This window comes from Simochromis diagramma, unplaced genomic scaffold (assembly GCF_900408965.1).
Source record: "Simochromis diagramma unplaced genomic scaffold, fSimDia1.1 OVJJ01000491.1, whole genome shotgun sequence".
Lineage (NCBI taxonomy): Eukaryota > Metazoa > Chordata > Actinopteri > Cichliformes > Cichlidae > Simochromis > Simochromis diagramma.
The window spans coordinates 235,671-256,441 of NW_024387113.1; the positions used below are offsets into that span (position 1 = coordinate 235,671).

At 41.6% G+C, this 20,771-nt stretch overlaps 1 protein-coding gene across 1 annotated transcript; it reads right to left on the reverse strand.

Annotated features, from left to right (window-relative positions):
• Window positions 1–664: 664 nt before the first annotated feature.
• On the reverse strand, window positions 665–17,023 carry LOC120743245 (protein mono-ADP-ribosyltransferase PARP14-like). Its single transcript, XM_040046819.1, has 9 exons — window positions 13,812–17,023; window positions 13,167–13,242; window positions 6,452–6,554; window positions 6,141–6,259; window positions 2,925–3,160; window positions 2,575–2,843; window positions 2,123–2,262; window positions 1,545–1,719; window positions 665–979 (listed from the first exon to the last, which is right to left on the reverse strand). The coding sequence occupies exons 1-9, from the start codon at window positions 16,982–16,984 to the stop codon at window positions 699–701; spliced, it is 4,572 nt and encodes a 1,523-aa protein (XP_039902753.1). The 5' UTR covers window positions 16,985–17,023; the 3' UTR covers window positions 665–698.
• Window positions 17,024–20,771: the final 3,748 nt, after the last annotated feature.

Consider the following 20,771-nt stretch of genomic DNA (forward strand, 5'->3'; position numbering starts at 1 on the left):
GACAACAATTCTGACGGCTAAAGAACCAAATGGGACAGGAAAAGAAAAAAAAGAAAGAGGCAGAAAATAGATGGATGGATATGTTTGCAAAGAGCGGCACCCCCTGCTGGCCATTAATAAACAATACAGGCTTGTGTCATCAGCACCATCTCAACTTCCTTTTCCTAACATGACATCATCGTATTATAAAGTTTGTTTTTATTTAATTTTTTTTCCAATGAACCCAGACTTCAGCAATAATTTAACTCTAAATGATTAGCTGACCACAAAAATCCATTTACATTAGCTGATTGCAACTATATGGATACCAGCGGACATGTCAGTTGATAAACTGCAGCTTAAAAAATCTCAAAGATGTATTTTTAATCAAATGTACTTTTTTAGCTGTAAAATGTCTTTATCAATACATTTCTCAGTTACAGTGGTTATAAAAAATTAAACTTTAACTGAAAAATATATCAGCAAAAAATAAGATTTTATAAAACGTAAATATCAGTATTGTGGTCTGTGTTTTTTGTGTTCATGAAAGTTATTAAACCACAAGGACATGGCACTTTAAAACAAACCAAAGATAATTCTTTCAGTTTCCTGTTTTAAAGCTTAAATTAAATGACACACACTACTTTGAAACCAGAACAAACATGACACATCTGTGGCACATCTGTCTCAGATGTGTTGGACAGCAGGAGCGTGGCAGTTCATGTAAATGTGATGAGGTATTCTGGGTAGGCCTGGATATCATTGAAGACCACAAACATGGTTGGATAAGTAGCGTCATCTGTGACGCTGTCATACAGGTCTGAGGCACTCCCAGATTTGGGAGGAGGGGTGATCATGCCTTTTCGTCCTTGGGTGTAGTCTCCAACTAGAACTCTGGCCTGGTACATGTGTTTGTGCCCCCTGGTGTCAGGTCTGGCATATTGACGTGTTGCATAGTGGGGGTTCACAGCAAAATAAGAACCATTGCCGTACATCGCACCTGCAGGAAAAAAAAAAAAAAGAGACTGAGCAAAGCTCTACACAGGTGACAATACTCAACCAGATAGCATAGCAGAGGTAGGGAGATAAAGACAGGAAGTAACATTTCCTAAAGACGAGAAATGGTCATTTCAAAACAAAACAGGAAGTAACACACAGAAACCAGAGGAAGTCACAGACAGAGGGTCACAGGAGGGATAAAGAAACAACATTTAGAGATAAGTAAAAGCTAAAAGGTAACTGCAGACTAGATCACAGGCAGCTGTGGACTTCCAGCCATTTTTTGTATCGTAGTGTGCAGCTTATGAAAATGACTTATTATTAAATAGTTTATCCTGGAACTTTGTCAAACCCCTCAAATTGAAGCTCAAATTCTGCATTTCAATCACTTCACGATCGTTTGATTTAAAATCCATGGTGGTGGTGTACAGAGGCAAAATTACCAAATGATTTGTCCCATAAATACTTGTGGACCCAACTGTATACTGTAGCTATTTGCTGTATCATTAGTGGACGTTTTATAAATGATCTTACTGGACAGGTGTAATGTGAGGCTCTGGCTTTACCATGTTTTTCTGCGAAGCTGCGGTTGAAGCCTTTGCTGTTGATCAGATGGATGGAGGTGTCAGTGGTGCCGTGAAACAGAAGCAGTTCATTGTTTGTGTGTTTATTCTTCACCTCCATTTGTTTCTTCATGATCTGGTAGCTCTGCCACAGTGACAGATTTTGGACTCGTTCGATCTGCCGACGTAATCCAAACACATCATGTTGTTATTTCTCTCAGAAGTGCAATAATTCTCCTTCCTGCCTCTGTTCTTTTTCTCTCATGACTTTTTAAAATCATGCTAACTGGACTAACAGACCTTCAGACATGTCTGTGCTCTGATTTTAGTGATTTAAATTCTAGAATTTTATTTCGATCTAACTTATCACTATTTAACATTAGCTGATAATTTAGTACACCACCATCTCATAACGTATCAGTTTCAGAATAGAACTTTACAAACACCTCAAATTAGAGTTGAATTTCAGTTGAATTTTAAATTTCATTTTAAAGAAAGTTTTGTAAAATTTTAAATCATTGAGTCATTTTAAAAAAATGTAAATCATACAGTCTTCTCTGTGTATTTGTGACTGAACATACACTGATGATGTTAAGATAAAGTCCGGTCTTTGTCAGTTCCTGCTCCACGTCGTTGTATTCCTGAGCTCCTGGAGTCAGAGCAAACAACTTCACAACGTCTCCTTTCATGTCCTCCCAACAAGAAGGCAGAGCGCTGTCATCTGTGAAAATCATTAGAAGAGCTCAGTTTAAATAATGTTGTGCTACACCAACCGTGTACGTGTGCATAGGCTGTGCCTAGAGCTTCAGTGAAAAATGTCAAATATGTTAGTTTAGGACTGGGATTACTTGTTGTTGGGATATTTATAAGTGACCTTTTTTTATTAGTTTTTCAAGGTTTTTTTTTTTTTTTGCATTCTAATATTTATAAAAAAGGGAAAAAGTCAGTGCTCATTTAACCTGTTGCATTTTTCTGAGGTAAAACCTCAATAAAAGACTAAGTGGTGAGTTCTAAGTGCACATAAGTGACTCACCTTTAAGGTCTTTCCGAAGAAGCTCTACATCACACCTCTTTGCTGAAACTGCTTTTCTAAGTCCTGGATCAGCGGTGTACGTTTCATCATTGATCTTGATCTTCACCTTTTTTTTCTTCTCTAGCGCCTCCTCCAGTCTGAGGTTGGTGTAAATATCAAAGGCCACCATTGAGCCACTGCGGTCTGGATACTGCCACTCTACCAGGCTACTCACTAACAAGGCCTGTCTCTTTGAGTTCTCCGCCCTCTCCACCTTTCGGATGATGTCCCTGATGGTCATCAAATAGAAAAAGCAGTTAGGACCTTGCACTGAACATTCTTGAAAAACATTTACGTCTCTGTTTGCTGACCTGACTGCACACTCAGCAGTGAACACGTCTCTGGTCAGACCCTCCAGGTGGATCTCCGGGTCCTGGTCCTCTGCTCCTTTGTCCAGACGGATGCTGACCGTCAGTTTCCTCTGCAGAGCCTTCAGCTCCTCCATGTCAGCCTGTGACAGCTGACTAATGAACGGGTCAGAGATGGTTTTCTGTGCCTGCTCAGCAACAATCAGGTCATTAATCCTTTTCTTGGCCTGACTCAGAGCCTGCAGGGTTGGAGAAATCGTGGTACATTTTACTTACAAACAGGCATATTTGCCCCAATAGAGGCACATTCAGTACATTTTGATAAAATCATAGAAGGACAACATATCTATTTCATATTGTGAAACCATTTAATGTTTCTTCTACATAGGGTCTCTGACAGCTGGTCTCAAAGCGTGCAGTGTTGGACAAATGTGTGTTAATAACAGAGACTGACATTTATGTATTTTTCCAGCACTGTAACAATCAGAATTACTGTCTGAAGGCCAAGAGAAATGCCCAACAGATTTACTTTCCCAAGTGGACCTTCTACTCTACTGGTCCACTGGATTGTCATAGTTTATTCGATCTTTATTATTTATTTTTATTTTAAGTTATTACAATCAGACCAGACAGGACTTGAGGATGGGAAGGAGAAATAAGAAGAGAAGACACTGCAGAGACCAGACAGAGCAGAGACCTCCTGCAAACAACATGTCCGTCAGCTGAAGTTCCAGCTGAGTGCCCTGGTGCACTCCGCACCAGGGCTGGGCCCCCGTGCATGCCCCCATGCCCCCCCAAGCCCCAGCCAGAGGCCTAGCCTGGAAGTCCCCAAGTCGACCCCGGACCCACCCAGGGGCAGCTAGGCTACCAGGCCGGCAACCCAAGTCCGCCATCACAGACCCTCCCCCCAGCCCTGCTGCAGGCAGCCGGAAGTAAAACACCACCCAAGAGCCACCAGAGCCCCATCCAGGTCACGACCACAGCCCCTGGGTTGAGCCCCCCAAGAAACCCGTCCCTAGGTTAGCAAGCAGACAAGGTCCAGTGAGTTATCATCATACCAGAGTAGTTTCCTCTTGCTAATGACCTTTGCAAGTAGAAACTCATCACCATGTTTGATGTAGAGAACATGGAAAGTGAAAAAGATGTAAATGACTCCTTTAGTGCATGATCTCCTTTATGAAAGCTAATGAGGAGGGGACAGAAGCTAAACATTACAGGTTGGGCACCCTGATCATTTATTAGCATTTGTTACTTAACTGGGAGGCTGCAAAGCATCCAGTGTCACCATTTATTGATTTAGGCAGTATCAAAGAAAATACTACACTTTAAAAAGGATTTATTGTTTAGTGGTGATGGGAGATAAATATGTAAATACCAAGCAAAACTCATCATGTCTTGACTCCAGGTACTAAACAGAGATTCAAGCTTATCAAACACATAATTTAATGTTTGTCGATACACCAGAGGTGGAAAGAGTACTAATATATTTTACTCAAGTAAAAGTACTATTACTTTGCTGAAATTTTACTCAAGTACAAGTAAAATTACCTGTCTAAAAGTGTACTCAAGTCAAAGTAAAAAGTAGCTCATTTAAAATGTACTCAGAGTAAAAGTTACATAGTTACTTTTCTGTCAGCAGGAGGACAGCCGCTTCTGAGTAGTGCAAAAAAAGACAGTGGGATATAAATCTCAAAGTAGTTCTTTTTTAGTGAAAAGAAAAACTTTACAAATTAAAGTGCAGTGGCAGTTAAACTGCAAGTCTATACATGAAAATGGATAATGGTCACCAAACCAATCAACCAAACTGTCAGGTATTACAGTGTTTTCAATACAAAACCATATCATTCTTTCACATGAGAATGTGTTCTAAACTGTCAAATAAGAGAACAAGTCCTGAACTGAATGGCAGCTGCTTTAAAAATGTTTTTTTTAATTTTTTAAACATGGCCCTGCCCTACTGTACCTCTAGATTAAAGTTCCTGTATCCATCCTAGAGTATTACTCTCTGAACTTCCTGTTAATTTTGAGGAGCAGTTGATTTTCAAAGTTAGTAGAGTTCATCCTTGCTCACTTTGCAGTGAACAGTAGTCCAGCACAGCTAAAGAGACGCTCGAAGGCAGCTGAGGCAGGCAAGCCAGTGTTAAGTTTGAGAGAAAGTTTTTTGACGTCCCTAATAAGACATCAATGCATTACATAGCTACCGCTGGTAAATTACACCATTATACCTCGTGGTTTTTTTATTGGATAGTAACAGGCTAGTTAACGGGAGGTTGCAAGTGCTAATTAACAAGTAACAGAAGTCAGCTGTCTTTGACTAATCTAAGGTAAGTGAGCGCTCTGTTATTCCTTTGCCTGCAGTGTGAACATATGTGGGTTAAGTAAGAAAGTAGCCGCTTCTGTCTTTAATTTAACTATTTTTTAAAATAAATTATTATTAACAAACAGGAAAAACGTAGGTAAACACATTTTCTTTTGGCAATTTACCAACCCAGTAAAAAAAAAATGTAAGTTGCGTGGACAACAACGTGCCCGATTACAGCAAGTTGCTAGTACCAACCAACGTTATCTGTGTTCTTCACAGATGTCTTAACTTAATGTGATTAATTTGAACACAGCCTTTTTGCTACCATAAGGGTACGAGTTGTATTTAACTTACCTCTACATGCTTGCGCAGGTTAATGTGGAATTTTTAAAAGCTGCTAACTCGGTCTCTCTGGGCAAACACAGCTTACACTGCATAATAAAGCTCCGTAACACCGATGTCAGACTCCATCTTTAACGTGACCTTAGCGCCAATTTGTTCTACTACCCATTGTTCCCTGCAGTATTTCCAAAGCGCAATGTTTTTTTTTATTTTTAATTTACTCAGTAACGGGTATGATTGAAAACGTAGCGAACTACAATACTTTTTAAAAATATACTTAAGTAAAAGTAAAATTACAGATTTGAAAAATGACTTTAAAAAGTACAAATACACAAAAAAAACTACTCAATTACAGTAACGCAAGTAAATGTAATTCGTTACTTTCCACCTCTGCGATACACATATACATTTTTGTGATCAATGATTTGTTATTCATAATTTTTTTAAAAAGAAAAAAAGACATAAAAGACGAAATTATTCATGTTCAGAGTAGATACTGATGTACTCAGTAGAAAGTGTCCAGAAAACAGATTTCCTTTGAAAGCTGAGACAGAGGGAATGAATGTAATGTTTACCTTGCTGTTGTCAGCACACAGCTGAAACACTACATGCTCAAACTTCTCCTCCTCCAGGAATAATTCAGCAGTCCTGCGCTGCTCCACCCATCCACATGAAGCAGCAGAATTTAAGGAGCCTGAAGTAAAACAAACCAATCGTGGGTTGTATTACTGCATTTCTTCAGCTTCGTAAACTTAAGAGACCAAATGTGTTATTAATCACCACAGGTGGTCATAGGTGTTCTCTCTGTATATAAAGGTGATTACAACTGTCCTGGTTATACATGAAAGTGTAGATGTAAAAATTCATTAAATTAAAAGCTTCTTACCTAACGAGTGGCCGAGGGTTTGCCAGTCTCGATGCCTGACACTCCATATTCTCTGTCGGTGTCTCATCAGAGCACCCACCCACCCTGAACTGCCAAACGTACTCTGTATTCGGCCACACATTAAAATGTTTTTTATTCATAGTTTGCACACCCAGTGTCTCAATAATCACAACAAACTGTAGTTGGTGAGATGTTTTAGGTGGTGATTAAAAGGAGAGAAAAAGAGTCAAAGGAGCTTGGAAAGAAAAGCGTCTGGACTTCTTTAAGTTGCTTGAAGACGTTTCACCTCTCACCAGAGAAGCTTCTTCAGTTCTAAGGTCAAATGGTGGAGAGTCCCAGATATAAACCTAGTGGGAGTTTCCCCCCACAGAGGGACAAAAGGACCCCCTGATGATCGTCTAATCGCCTGAGTCAAGGTGTGAAACTGGGTGTGGGTCCCAATCAGCCAGAGTTTCGGGTGTGTTCATTGTGAAACCTGGCCCCACCTTATCATGTGATTTCCTGAGGTCAGATGGCCCAGGATGTGAGTGGGCGTTAAGGCGTCTGGGGAGGGATCTCAAAACTGGATTATAGATGGCAGAGAGTTGGTGTCGTAAGCCCCGCCTCTGTTCAAAGATGGTCGCTCACAGTGGACATAGATGGCTTCTTTCACTCCTCTTTCAAACCATCTGTCCTCTGTCCAAAATGTGAACATTGGCATCAGCAAAAGAGTGACCTTTGACCTTTAGATGCAGATGGACTGCTGAGTCTTGTCCTGTGGAGGTGGCTCTTCTGTGTTGTGCCATGTGCTTGTGAAGTGGCTGTTTGGTCTCTCCAATGTAGAGTTCTGGGCATTCCTCGCTGCACTGCACAGCAAACACCACGTTGTTAAGTCTGTGTTTTGGCGTTTTGTCTTTGTGATGAACCAGTTTTTGTCTGAGTGTGTTGCTGGGTCTGAAATGCACCGGGATGTCATGCTTGGAGAAAACTCTCCTGAGTTTTTCTGATACACCGGCTACATGAGGGATGACAATGTTGTTGCGTCTGTCCTTCTTATCCTCCCTCGCTGGTGTCTGGTCTTCTTTTCTCTGCCTCTTTGCTGACTTTAAGAACGCCCATTTAGGATAGCCGCACGTTTTGAGTGCTTCCTTTACATGTGTGTGTTCCTTCTTTTTTCCTTCAGGCTTAGAGGGAACATGCTCTGCCCGGTGGTGTAGGGTCCTAATTACTCCAAGTTTGTGTTCCAGAGGGTGATGGGAGTCAAAGAGGAGGTACTGGTCCGTGTGTGTGGGCTTCTGGTAAACTTCGATGTTGAAGTCCAGACACTTTTCTTTGCAAGCTCCTTTGACTACGATGACCTGGATGACTGAGAACCTTCACAGACATGAGAGAAAAATACTTTTCCTTCTTCCTTACTGTTAAGTTGAAATGTTAAATGTTTGTTATTTTTATGTTTACCATTTGTACATAGTATTAAAGAATTCTTTCTTTCCTCCCCTCCCCAGATCCTTAAGATTCTGGGAGGAGTGGTGGTAGTGTTTTTATCACAGGAACACCCTTGTTTGATGTTGGCAAACTTCCTCCCCTTTGTATGGCTTCACTGTGTTATCTAGGGTGAACCATCTAGGGTGTGGGGGAGACTACCCTCTTTATGACCAAGGATGTTCCTACTGTGCTTTTATGTTATATGCAGCAGGATCACACACACACACACACACACACACACACACACACACACACACACACACACACAGTGTCTTGTCTTTGTAACCAATGGGGGTTACGGGGGAAGGTATGTGTTGTAAACTATTGTTTATTGTGTGAACGTTGTCAATAAAAGGGAGCGGGAGGGGGCCGTCGTGGAGGTCATTTGTGATGAGCTGAGATACCGACAAGGCCTCCCTTGCAAGTAAAACGATCGATCGCTGTTGCCTTGTTTTTCTTTCACGGGAATAAGTTCTGGGATCAGCGGGGTCTGACTTTAGACCAGACACTTACAGTCACACAAGACAAAATCTTTATGATTACCATATGTGACAAAACGTGACGTGACTTGATTTTGTTTTTTAAACAGCATCCCAGAATTAGTAAAGAGCAAGTGTTAGAGTTTATACAGCAAATATGATGCAGGGCACTGTAATGGTTCTTAACCATGCAGCCAACTCTCCATTTTGTGTTTAGCTTTATCTTAAGTTTCTCAAGATATAACAACTCGTGTTTTAATAAAACTGAAAATACAACTGAATATTTTGACTTGGTACCTACAATTAAATCAAAACCTCACATATTTATATTAAACTATAAAGGATGAGTTCACTTGACTAAATCCCTGAATGATTTTACAGTGTGAAAACAAATGACCACAATCAAGGATTAATAACTCTTAAATTATCATCTTGTGCCTATTGAACAATTCTGAGAGCCAGACCCTACACCCAAGTGTAATTGATGACCTCTGCACTACTGAATATATACAAAGTCTCGTAATGTTCCCCATCTTGTATGGAAAGCCAAGCAAATGTAGTCTGGCACAACAACAACATCACTGAAGTATGTTAGAGTAGAATAAGAAAAGTTTGAGGGTCTTCACATACCTTATTAGAGCATGTGACGACACGAAGCATATATACGTACAGTGATGTGAAAATCACTTTTTCACACAGGGCGGTGTAGGTTCAGATTAGTTTTCCCCTCAATAATAAACACCTTTATTTAGAACCTGCATTTTGTGTTGACTTGTGTTGTGTATTGATCTTTGTCTAACATTTAAGTTTGTTTGATGATCGGAAACATTTAGGTGTTACAAACATATAAAAAAATAAGGAAGGGGGCCAACACTTTTTCACACTGTAGGGCTGCCACGATTCATCGACTAGTCACAATTACGTCGACAATCAAAATCGTCGACGTCAAATTTAATAGTTGATGCGTCGTTTGAAGCTTTGTAAGATCCTGAAAGACGCAGGAATAAGTAGTAGGATTTAAGAGTGTAATAACGGACTGAAACAGAAGATGGCAGCACTGCATGTACAAGGATGCCAGCTGCCGTTAAACCCCAAAGAAGAAGAAACTGTCTCCGGTATCGTAGCTGTGTCCAAATTCAGGGGACAATTCAGAGGCCGCATTTGTAGGCCGATTACGTTACAGCAACGGGACAGGGCTGTCCAATTTCGAAGACGCCTCCAAATGAGTCCTCCTTTTCCCCAGATTTGAAGGATGGGTCGGGTGTATCCTTCGCGGCCCAGCCTATCCCAGGATTCATAGCGCGGCCCAGCCAATTCCAGTTTGCAACAATGGCGGCAGCTACTTAGTTTTAATATTACTCTTATTATTCTTTCTGGGTCACAAAATAAACTTTTAACATATTTTCAGGCGAGAGTGTAGCTGTGTAAACTTCAAATATCTGCTCAATTTATCAAGACATCACATATTTGCAAAAGTGCTCCGACGTTTTCGGAGACGTCTGTTACCCACTAGCTCAATAGCTAGCCGGGGTTCAAGGCTCACTAGATCCGGCAAGAACACCGAACTCCTGGCACATCGTTTTCAACCCCCCGCGATCTTTCGCTACTGAGGTTAAACATGATATATGAGTCACTTAGATAACTTAAAAATGTAATTGTTTGGCTTTTTTCAGTATTTTATTTGTTCCTGAGTAAATCGGTTTGGCTGAGATTAAAGTTATAGTTTTTACACAGCTGAGTAAACGTCAAGCAGACAGCTGATTAAACAGAAGTGTGAGATGCTCGAGAGTTTACGCCAATGTCCTGTTAAATTTTAGGGAGCAAAGAGCAGACAAGTGACTTTATTAAACCACTGAGACAATCTGCAAATTTCATTAAAAGTTTAATAAACTGTCATCTTGTCTTTATTTTTAGTTAGCACATACCTTGTCTGTGAAGGTTCTCAGTCATCCAGGTCATCGTAGTCAAAGGAGCTTGCAAAGAAAAGCGTCTGGACTTCTTTAAGTTACTTGAAGACGTTTCACCTCTCATCTGAGAAGCTTCTTCAGTTCTAAGGTCAAATGGTGGAGAGTCCCAGATATGGATGGATTATGGATAAAGGACACTCTTTTGAGGATGCCAATGTTCACATTTTGGACAGAGAGGACAGATGGTTTGAAAGAGGAGTGAAAAAAGCCATCTATGTCCACTGTGAGCGACCATCTTTGAACAGAGGCGGGGCTTACGACACCAACTCTCTGCCATCTATAATCCAGTTTTGAGATCCTTCCCAGACGCCTTAACGCCCACTCACATCCTGGGCCATCTGACCTCAGGAATTCGCATGATAAGGTAGGGCCAGGTTTCACAATGAACTCACCCGAAACTCTGGCTGATTGGGACCCACACCCAGTTTCACACCTTGACTCAGGCGATTAGAGGATCATCAGGGGGTCCTTTTGTCCCTCTGTGGGGGGAAACTCCCACTAGGTTTATATCTGGGACTCTCCACCATTTGACCTTAGAACTGAAGAAAAATTGCACCTTAAAACACACATGCATCAACACTACAATGAGCGGGTGGAGGGAGGTTTGGAGTCTTCTCTCACCCCCGTTCTCTGCGCCCTGCTGGAGCGGGGGGGCTAGGAGGAGGAGTTAGCCGTCCGACTGCGGTCTGGGGTGTGGGGCCTCCCTGCTGCTGCGGAGTCGGGGCGGTCTGCCTCTCCCCACCGCAGGGAAAAGGGTAACACCACCTGGGTCTGGGTGCACTTCCCCCCTCCAGGGGCAAGGGTACCTAGACCCGGTTTGTAGAGTACGCTTGGGGAGTGTGATCGTGTGTACAGCGTCTCTTTATGTCTGTCTCCACGTTGGTTGAGTGTGGAGTAAGTGCATATGAGAGCATGAGGGTGGGAATGGATGTTTGTGTCTGTGTGTGCCTGTATGTCTGTGTCTATATGTCAGGTTGGGTATCAGACGCCACCTCTCTGGGGACATCTCAGGCCCTCCAAGGTTTGGAGGCCTATCTCCACCCACCACCACTTCCCCTGCCGGTGGCGGACTCCCTCAGGTGTCGGTGCGTTGGTGGTTCTTTGTGTCTGGGGGTGGGCGTCCGGGTACACACCGGCTCACCCTTTGGCGGCCGCTTATTGGGGCTCGCTTGGGCCACTTCGGAGGTGGGGTGCCCCCGGCCTCTCGGCCTGGGGCTCGGTCACTCAGGCACAGCTGGCTGCTGGAGGAGCTCACGGGCGCGTCACTGCAACCCCCCCTGGCTTCTGCTCCGCGGCTGCTGAGTGAGCCCTCATCTGGGACTCTCCTCAGCTCTTACTGGGACAGTGGCGCGGCTGCCCCTCTGTTGGTCTTCCTTGGTCTCTTGTGTTCTGGGGGCCTCTGGATGTCTGGAGTTTTGATCTCCTCCATACCTGCTTCATACCATAGAGGACAGGGCTGTGGCTCCCCACACTCCCTAGCAGATCGTTACATGGAGAAACCTTTGGAATACAAGCATGCTGATCCACACAGGTATGCACACAGGTGTACACACGGGTGTTCACAGACGCGGACTACAGCTTTCTTCGCTGCTGCCTCAAAGCACATTGTGCGCTGTCTATCTTGCGTGCTGCACAATATCGTTTATTATTTAGTAACTATTGATATCTACTGCTAGCTAGTTTATTGTGATGGTGTTTTTTTTTCTTACTATGTTGCTCTTTGTTGTTTGGTTTCTCTTCTGTTTTTTTTTCTCCATACAGGTGACCCAGGTGTTTTGTTTTTTGTTTGTTTGTTTTTTTTTTCTCTCTTCTCCCCCTTCTCACCGTCTCTTCTCCCCTTTGGTTTTCTTTCTCTCCCTCTCTTTCTTTCATTCTTTCCCCCGTCCTATCCCACAGTCATGTCTGTCCCGTTTGTAGCAACTGAAAATAAAATAAATTCATAATTATAATAAAGGTCAATCAAATGGACCAACATGGCAAGGCCATGATGATCCACTTGGTAAAATAAATCTGCTTGGCATCTTTCTTGGCCTTAAGACAACAATTCTGATGGCTAAAGATCCAAACGGGACAAAAAAAAAAAAAAAAAAAAAAAAAAGAACTGAAGAAGCTTCTCGGATGAGAGGTGAAACGTCTTCAAGCAACTTAAAGAAGTCCAGACGCTTTTCTTTGCAAACTCCTTTGACTAGCACATACCTTAAACACTTCAAGCTGTAAGCTAATTATAGTTATATAAGAGCAGATGCTGCTGGTGCAATAAGCTGTACGTTTTACGTCCAATGGATGATGATCTGATTAGTCGACTAATCGCAAAAATAATTGGTGACTAATCGACTATCAAAATAATAATTTGTGGCAGCCCCACACCACTGTTGCCTCTTTACATTATGCAAATCATTGGGTTTTATTGAAGACAGAACTGTGTGTTAAGTTTTGTGTAAAATTCTTTGGAAGCTCAATAATCACAGTAATTAAGATTTTGATCAGGCATTGGAGTAATATTAATGACAAAACGGTATCAGAACTGCTGTCTCCCTCTGAGGTAAAGGGGAAAATAGATTGTGGCACAGCAACATTACCAACAGTTTAAAAATTAAAAAGTTATTTTCATTTGAGTTTTTGTCACCATATGTAGAGATACATTTATTGAATGCCTGCCAGTCAAATAAAGACTAAAAACTTTCCAGCTGGAAGTACTGATCAACTGAAGTATAACTTGGATTGTTTCATCAAAACCTGGGGTCACTTTGAAACAATTTGGTTTCCGAATGATGATTCACAAGACAATAAATGGTTGGTACTTACGGTGTGGTCTTGAATGTTTCTTGTATCATGAGCAATCGTCATCCCCTCAGCTGTGGTCTGCTTCATTTTCCTGAGCCTACAGTCAATCAAACAACAGGATGGATGCTATCACAAAAATCAAAACTTTGTTTGTATTTCTATTGATCTTTTCATCTTGCTCTGTGGCAACACATTTTTTAAAAAGTTTTTCTTCCTTAATCTTCTGTAATAGCAAGCTACAAAACATTAATAAATCTTCGTCTGAAGTTTCCTTCTAGTTTATTCTGCTCTCAAAGAAAATTACAAATGCAGTGAGTCACAAAACAGAGACTGCACCTTTTTAGTAAAAACAAAAACCAAAACAAAAAAAACATACACTACTTTTTCTTAAGCCAAAAGAGGATTTTTTTTTTTTTACTGGTGCAGTCTGTCAATTAATCTGGCCCTATGTCTTGATTTTAATCTGTACAAAAACCAAACTCTAAGGTTACTGTTGACTTTTTGTACAAGTAGATGCATGTTATCTTTGAACAGAGCTAGGACAGCTGTTTGCCCTGTTTGCAGCATTTCTGTTTAACGTCTTCGTTAACTGCAAATTCAAAAAAGTAAAAAATAAAAAAAAAAATGTGAAAGAATGTTTTCTTTTGTTTTTTTTCTTTTTTTCACCCTGAAGCTCCTGTTCGTTTCCCGCCTGCTTGCTGTGGGATGGTCATGGTAGGTCCGAGGTCTGAGAACTCCTTGCTCACAGCTGTAGCCATGACTCTGACGGTCGTATCGTTGTTGTCCACCAGGTGAATCTCAGTTAATGATCTCAGACCTTGTGGGCTGTCACAGTGCTCCCGAACTGCCTGGGCTATGGTCTCAGCACAGAGGTCAACAGGGAAACCAAAGATGCCCGAGCTGATCGCTGGCAGTGCAATGCTGGAGCAGTTGGCCATCTCTGCTTGTCTCAGACTTTCTCTAACTGCAGTCTTCAGGCGTGACACTGACGTCTTCCTGTCAAAGTCAGAGAATTGTGGACCAACTGCATGGACAACATGTTTGCAAGGCAGGTTATATGCATCTGTTATGATGGCGTCACCTGGACGTAGACGTCCATTTTTAGCGACGTAGTCGCTGCTTTCTCTCTGCAGCTGTGGTCCTGCAGCCTTTAGCAGTGCCAAAGCCAGGCCACCAATGTGGTCTAAGTCCTCATTAGCTGCATTGACCACAGCGTCCACACCAAAGCTGCAGATGTCCACCTTACTGACAGAAATCAGAACTCCACTGATGGTCTGCACTTTACAATAACAAAGCTTAGTTTCTTCTTCATAATTCTCTTCTTCTCCTTCATCTTCAATCTCTGGACGAAGGAGAATAACACATCTTAACTCATTCATTATTGTAGGAAGGAAAATGCTTCCTTGGGTTTGGAAGTATTTCTTTGCTCCGGGCTTGTCCACAGTTAAGGTGTCAGTGAAGAGAGCACTGGCCAGTTCCATAAAGCAGGATTTGGCTTTCTGGACATGAAGACGAGCACCAAGGATGCTGATGCTCTGCTTCTGTACATAAAAATTAACTGACACATTATTATTTTTGGCAATACTGGACCATTCCTCTATTCTTTTCTTTTCAATAAACTGAACAGCAGCACAGGATTGAACACGAAGGGTTTCTTGAACTCGTGAGTAATTCTCAATTCTCAACTCCCTCAGACTATGACTGACCTCTTTCACTGGATCCACAAAACCAGCCACTGTTATTTTATCTCTTCTTTGTGGATGCATCTCAATGGCCACAGTCTTTTTCTTCTTTGATAAGTTGTAGGTGTCCAGCAACTTTTGCTTCAGTTCCATCCAGTTAGGAAGTTTTAGAACTTCCACATCAACAATCTGGTGGGTCAAAGCAGCCATCATCTGACTTTCTGCATCAGCTAGGGCTCTTTCAGAACTCCCCAACAGCAGAAGTCCTTTGTTTTCAATGGTGTAGGTTGCATTGATGCCTTGAGATGTGAACAGATCCTGGGACAAATCGACAGGATCCAATGTTCTGAGAAAGTCTAGAAGACATGGGGGCACATTCTGATGTTTTTTACTCATATTCACATTCCTCTCCAAGATCCATGACTTAGTCTTGAAGACCTCTGCAGTGAGTCCTGTAATGGTTAACTTCTGGGTGCCTTCATCATAAGAGAGTTTCATCTCAGGAGAAATGTCCAGAGCAGCTTTGTGGAGCCCTTCCTGCTTCAGGATGTAGAACCATGCAGGGGACAAAATCATTTCCTCAGAGATGCTGTTTGTCTGTCGTTCAATGTGACTCATGGCTTTAAGAAGAATGTTCTCTACAGGAGCCCTGATTCGTTTTATATCATCAGCTCGGCCAGCAACAGTCAGAACCCCTTTGGATGCATCCAGCACCAAGATGGCATCTTCCTTCACAACTGAATGGACATCTTTTTCTGCAGCTTTCCATCCCAGTGCATTTGCTTGAAATTCAAAAGAGAAGAGTTCACTGAGCAGTTCCATAAAGCAGAATTTGGTTTTTTGGACATGAAGACGAGCTCCTGCAATGCTGATTCTTGGATGCTTTACATCAAAATTTACTGACACATCATTGTCTTTGGCAATACTGGACCATTCCTCTGTCTGTTTCCCTTCAATAAACTTAACAGCAGCACTGGATTGAACATCAATAAATTCTTGAACTCGTGAGTAGTTCTCAATGAACTCCCTCAGACTATGACTGACCTCTTTCACTGGATTAACAAAACCAGCCACTGTTATTTTGCGTCCTCTCTCTGGATGGATCTCAATGGCCACTGTTCTTTTCTTCTTTGATAGGTTGTAGGTGTCCAACAGTTGTTGCTTCAGGTCCATCCAGTTTGGAAGTTTTAAAACTTCCTGATCTTCCACATTCACAATCTGATGAGCCAAAGCAGCCATCATCTTACTTTCTGCATCAGCAAGGATTAAGTCAGAATTTCCCAACAGCAGAAGTCCTTTGTTGTCAATGGTGTAGATTGCATTGATGCCTTGAGATGCGAACAGATCCTGGGACATGTCCATGGGATCCAATGTTCTGAGAAAGTCTAGAAGACATGGGGGGACATTCTGGTATTTTTTACTCAAATTCACATTCCTCTCCAAGATCCACGCCTTAGTCTTGAAGACCTCTGCAGGAAGTCCTGTAATGGTTAACTTCTGGGTGCCTTCATCATAAGAGAGTTTCATCTCAGGAGAAATGTCCAGAGCAGTTTTCTGGAGCCCTTCCTGCTTCAGGACGTAGAAGATTGCGGGGGACAAAATCATTTCCTCAGAGATGCTGTTTGTCTGTCGTTCAATGAGACTCATGGCTTTAAGAAGAATGTTCTCCACAGGAGCCCTGATTCGTTTTATATCATCAGCTCGGCCAGCAACAGTCAGAAACCCTTTGGATGTATCCAGCACCAGGATGGCATCTTCCTTCACAACTGAACGGACATCTTTCTCTGCAGCTGTCCATCCCAGTGCATTTGCTTGACATTCAAATGATGTGTACTGAGACATCAGGCGACGGAAGGCCTCTTGGGCCTTATTCATCCAGTTATTTACATGTTCTGCAGTCAGACCTTGCTGCCTCAAAAACTCAGGCAAAGGGCTGAGTTTCACGTCGGGGCCATTCAAATCCACTCTGCAGAAATGTGGACGCATCTGATCATTGATGTGTTCTGATAGTTTCTTCTCCACAAGGAATTTCCAGATAACGTGGAGAACAGGCTCTGTGAAGGGCTCGGGCATCTTCCATGTTGGTCGTTCTTTGCCATACAAGGCGGTTCCCAGTGACTCATAGTATGGATATACCTTCATAGTTATAGACTTCATCTTGAGGTCTTTTTTTATGCAAATCTCTTCCACAACTGCAGCAAAAGTCAACTTCTGCAAAACTCAGCTTTGTGTGTTAATCTCTTGTGGCACCTTAACAGGTGCCAAAACCCTCAGAATCTGAGTTGTTTTGCCAGATATAAAATATTTATTCAGCAGAATGAAAATATGTAAAGAAGTGAAGAAAGATTGAGAAAACTAGATTAGGAAAGAGACTGAAAAGAAAATTAAGAATTATGTTTTTATATTTATCAGGATTTGCAGAAGTCTGGTAGGATTTGTTTCCTGCAACTTAAATCCAAATGGCTCTTACTTAAAATATTACATGTTTGCAGAAAGGTGTGTTCATAGCTCTGTGTGAATGCTTTGTGTGATTTCAGAGAGAGAAAGAGTCCTCGCAAGGAAGAACCATGAAATCATCCTGGACAGTAAAACCATTAGGTTACAGCTGAGTTTAGAACCAGTAAGTCCAGTTTTAAATGTTTAAAACTGATTATTTTCACCATCAACATGTCAGAGTGAAATCCATATCAGCCCCACCTGATCTTAATGACCTTGTAGTACCATATCACCCTATTAGAGCACTTCGCTCTCGCTCTGCAGGCCTACTTGTTGTTCCTAGAGTATTTAAAAGTAGAATGGGAGGCAGAGCCTTCAGTTTTCAGGCCCCTCTTCTGTGGAACCAGCTTCCAGTTTGGATTCAGGAGACAGACACTATCTCTACTTTCAAGATTAGGCTTCAAACTTTCCTTTTTGCTAAAGCATATAGTTAGTGCTGGACCAGGTGACCCTGAATCCTCCCTTAGTTATGCTGCAATAGATGTAGGCTGCTGGGGGATTCCCATGATGCACTGGGTTTTTCTTCTTCACTCACTATGTGTTCATAGACTCTTCCACAGCATGTCTTTATCCTGTTTTTCTTCTCTCTCCCCAACCGATCGCAGCAGATGGCCCCGCCCCTCCCTATATATAAAAAATATATATAAAAATTCCCCTCTCTTCAAGCTTGTAGTAATAATAGGAGCACTCGAGCTGTAGACCTGAAACTGGAAGAGTGACTTAAGCAGATTCCAGGCACAACTTCAAAGGTCTGTGTCCAGTCATGGGAAGAACTAAGCGACAGCAGAGCAGAACTTTCAGACTCTCAGCCCTCTGGTGGAGGACCCGAGCTTAAGCATGACACACATACCACCCCCCAGGGGGTAAGAGGGAGATCCCCTTACTCTACGTGGATCAGTGGTACTGAATAGTGCAGTGAATAGTTACACCTCCCAAATTCTGCAAGGAAGAAAAGAACAAACTTTTTGGTTTTGTTTTTTGTGCATCTGTTTTATAAACTCGCACACATCTTCACAACAGTTTTACTTGCTGTGAATTTTTTTTTGAAATGTGACATAGGACACTTTCCTTCCACTCAGAAGATCTGCAGGTAAAATGGTACCATAATCCATAAACTGCTTTCATTCCCACTGAGCTAAATGTCTACAGTATGTCGACAAAAGCAAATGAATCTGATGTAAATCTAATTTCACACTCTACTATTTTTGTATTTTTATTTTATTGTGTGTAATTAAATCCTTATTTTTGTTTTTCTGTTCAGAACTCATCAAGAAGTGTTGATGTTTCAGGTAAAACCTCCTCTCTCTCCTTAGCTGTTTAAGTTTTTATTGTCAGTTATTTATTAACATCTTATTGATATCAAAAAACAAAACAGCCACAAGAACAAAAAAATCACCTTCTTTATGTCCACTCCATGACACCTGTCACCATGTGGTGTAGGGAAAAATGCCAAGTCTTGTTCATTGACAATTCAGTTCAATTCAATTTTATTTATTTAGCGCCAAATCACAACAGTCTCCTCAAGGCGCTTTATATTGTACAGTAGACAAGGCACATCCACTCTAGCATTGTTCATCCCGAAGGTTCCTGCTTCATCAGTATATTTGAGGTTAAATTACTGAAAATTTGTCCTTTTCTCTCAGACTCAGAGTCTCCTCAGAGCACTGCAGTGGTGTTGGAAAACGTCACAGACAACATGTCCACAGAGTTGTTGACCATGCTGGTGGAGATCATCTCTGGGCTGGACGAGAACAGCTTCAGTCTGGAGATCATCAGAGAATCCAACAGAGCTGTGATCACCTTCAACAACTCTGCAGGTAGAAAACAAACACCAAGACTTTCACTCAAACACAAACCCAGTGAGCTGTATTCAAAAGGAACATCATGAAGCCACACTCTGAACTCAGCTTCCATTAACAAGTTTAAACTTTCACTAAACCGTCATGTAAGTTTGAAATGTGGTCGTGGCATTTAGATATCAAGGACTCCATCAGGGTTTCCCTTTGTCACTAATTCTGTTTATAAAATATATGAACACAATTTCTAGTCCTTATGCCCTCCTTGGACATTTCTTCACATTTTTTGAACATTTCTTTTGATATCGTGATCGTTTTGGCTGTGTTCTAGCTTGTTGCATGGATTTTTGCAGGAAGTCTTTTTTTTTTTAGTTAAATTTTTGAAATCGAGTTTCTTTTACTTTAACATGTCTTCCATACACCACTGATGTACAAAATCTACCATAAAATTCTCATATAGTCTTTTGTGCTTGTTTTTCACATACACATCCATACAAATCACTTTTAGGGCTCCTAACCTGGAAAAAACAGATAAATGATGAGATGGACGACAGGTAGTGTACTGTCTCACTTCTGCCAGATCTGAAGACAAGCCATCTCACTAGGGTGGAAGTGCCCCCTTGTGGCGTAACTAGGGATCACACCACATGTTGTCTCCAACAAAATCACAAAATTAAGGCCCTTCTTTAACAAAACTACACCTAAAGACTTATACAATGTACAAAAATTAAATCACATAATGTGACCACACATTACAGTTTGTCACAGAAGGGTGCAAAATTTGAGCAGGGCACAAGAGCTAGGCACCAACAAAAAAGGGTTTCTGGTTTGGGACCTTAAGATCACCTTTGTAGTTTATAGTTTCTAAAGTTTGTTTATTGTTTCAGACTTTATAAGGAAGTATTAGAAACTTAGAAAGTATTTTCTGTGCATAGTTGTGGACTAAATGGGAGTGGAGCCTCTATTTTGTTGTATTTAATACCAGTTTTCAAAGTGTTACATTTAGCGGTCGTCAAGAAGGCCCAACAGTGGCTGTACTTCCTGAGGGTCCTCAGGAAGTACAAGCTGAACTCCAACCTGCTGCTGACCTTCTACCGCTCGTCTATTGAGAGCCTGCTAACCTACTGCATCACAGTATGGTACGGCAGCTGCACCAAGGCGGATAGAGTGAGGCTTCAGAGTGTAATCAAGACAGCACAAAAGATCATCGGCTGCCCTCTCCCCTCCCTGATGGACATGTTGTTGATGTTTGCTGCTCTGCTGCTGCCTCAGCAGAGCAGCAAACATCAACAAGGACAGTTCCCCTGGTTTCAACATGTTCAGTCTGCTTTTACAGGTGCATCAACACAAAGACCCACAGACTCAAAAACAGTCGTTCCCCCCCCACTTCCCTCTATGAACCATCACTGTGCAATACCAAGTTCCATGTGCAATAACCCAACTGTATATACACAACACTATTTATTACATATTGCTTTTTAAAACTGGGTTGTATATTTGTACATTTTATATATTTTTTCTCTGTTAATACTGTTGAATGCATTTATTTATTTATTAATAATGTATTCATCATTCTTAATTTATTCCTGACATTTAGTTTGTTATTTTGTAGTCCAGGCCTTCTTTCTTGTGCCCTGATGAATCAGTGTTTT

Coding starts and splice junctions, on each gene's coding strand:
- LOC120743245 (XM_040046819.1), bottom strand. CDS start 16,984: ATGAAGTCTATAACTATGAAGGTATATCCATACTATGAGTCACTGGGA. Junction 6,260..6,451: donor AACCCTCGGCCACTCGTTAG/GTAAGAAGCTTT, acceptor GTTTTACTTCAG/GCTCCTTAAATTCTGCTGCT. Junction 980..1,544: donor CAGCTTCGCAGAAAAACATG/GTAAAGCCAGAG, acceptor TTTTTCCTGCAG/GTGCGATGTACGGCAATGGT.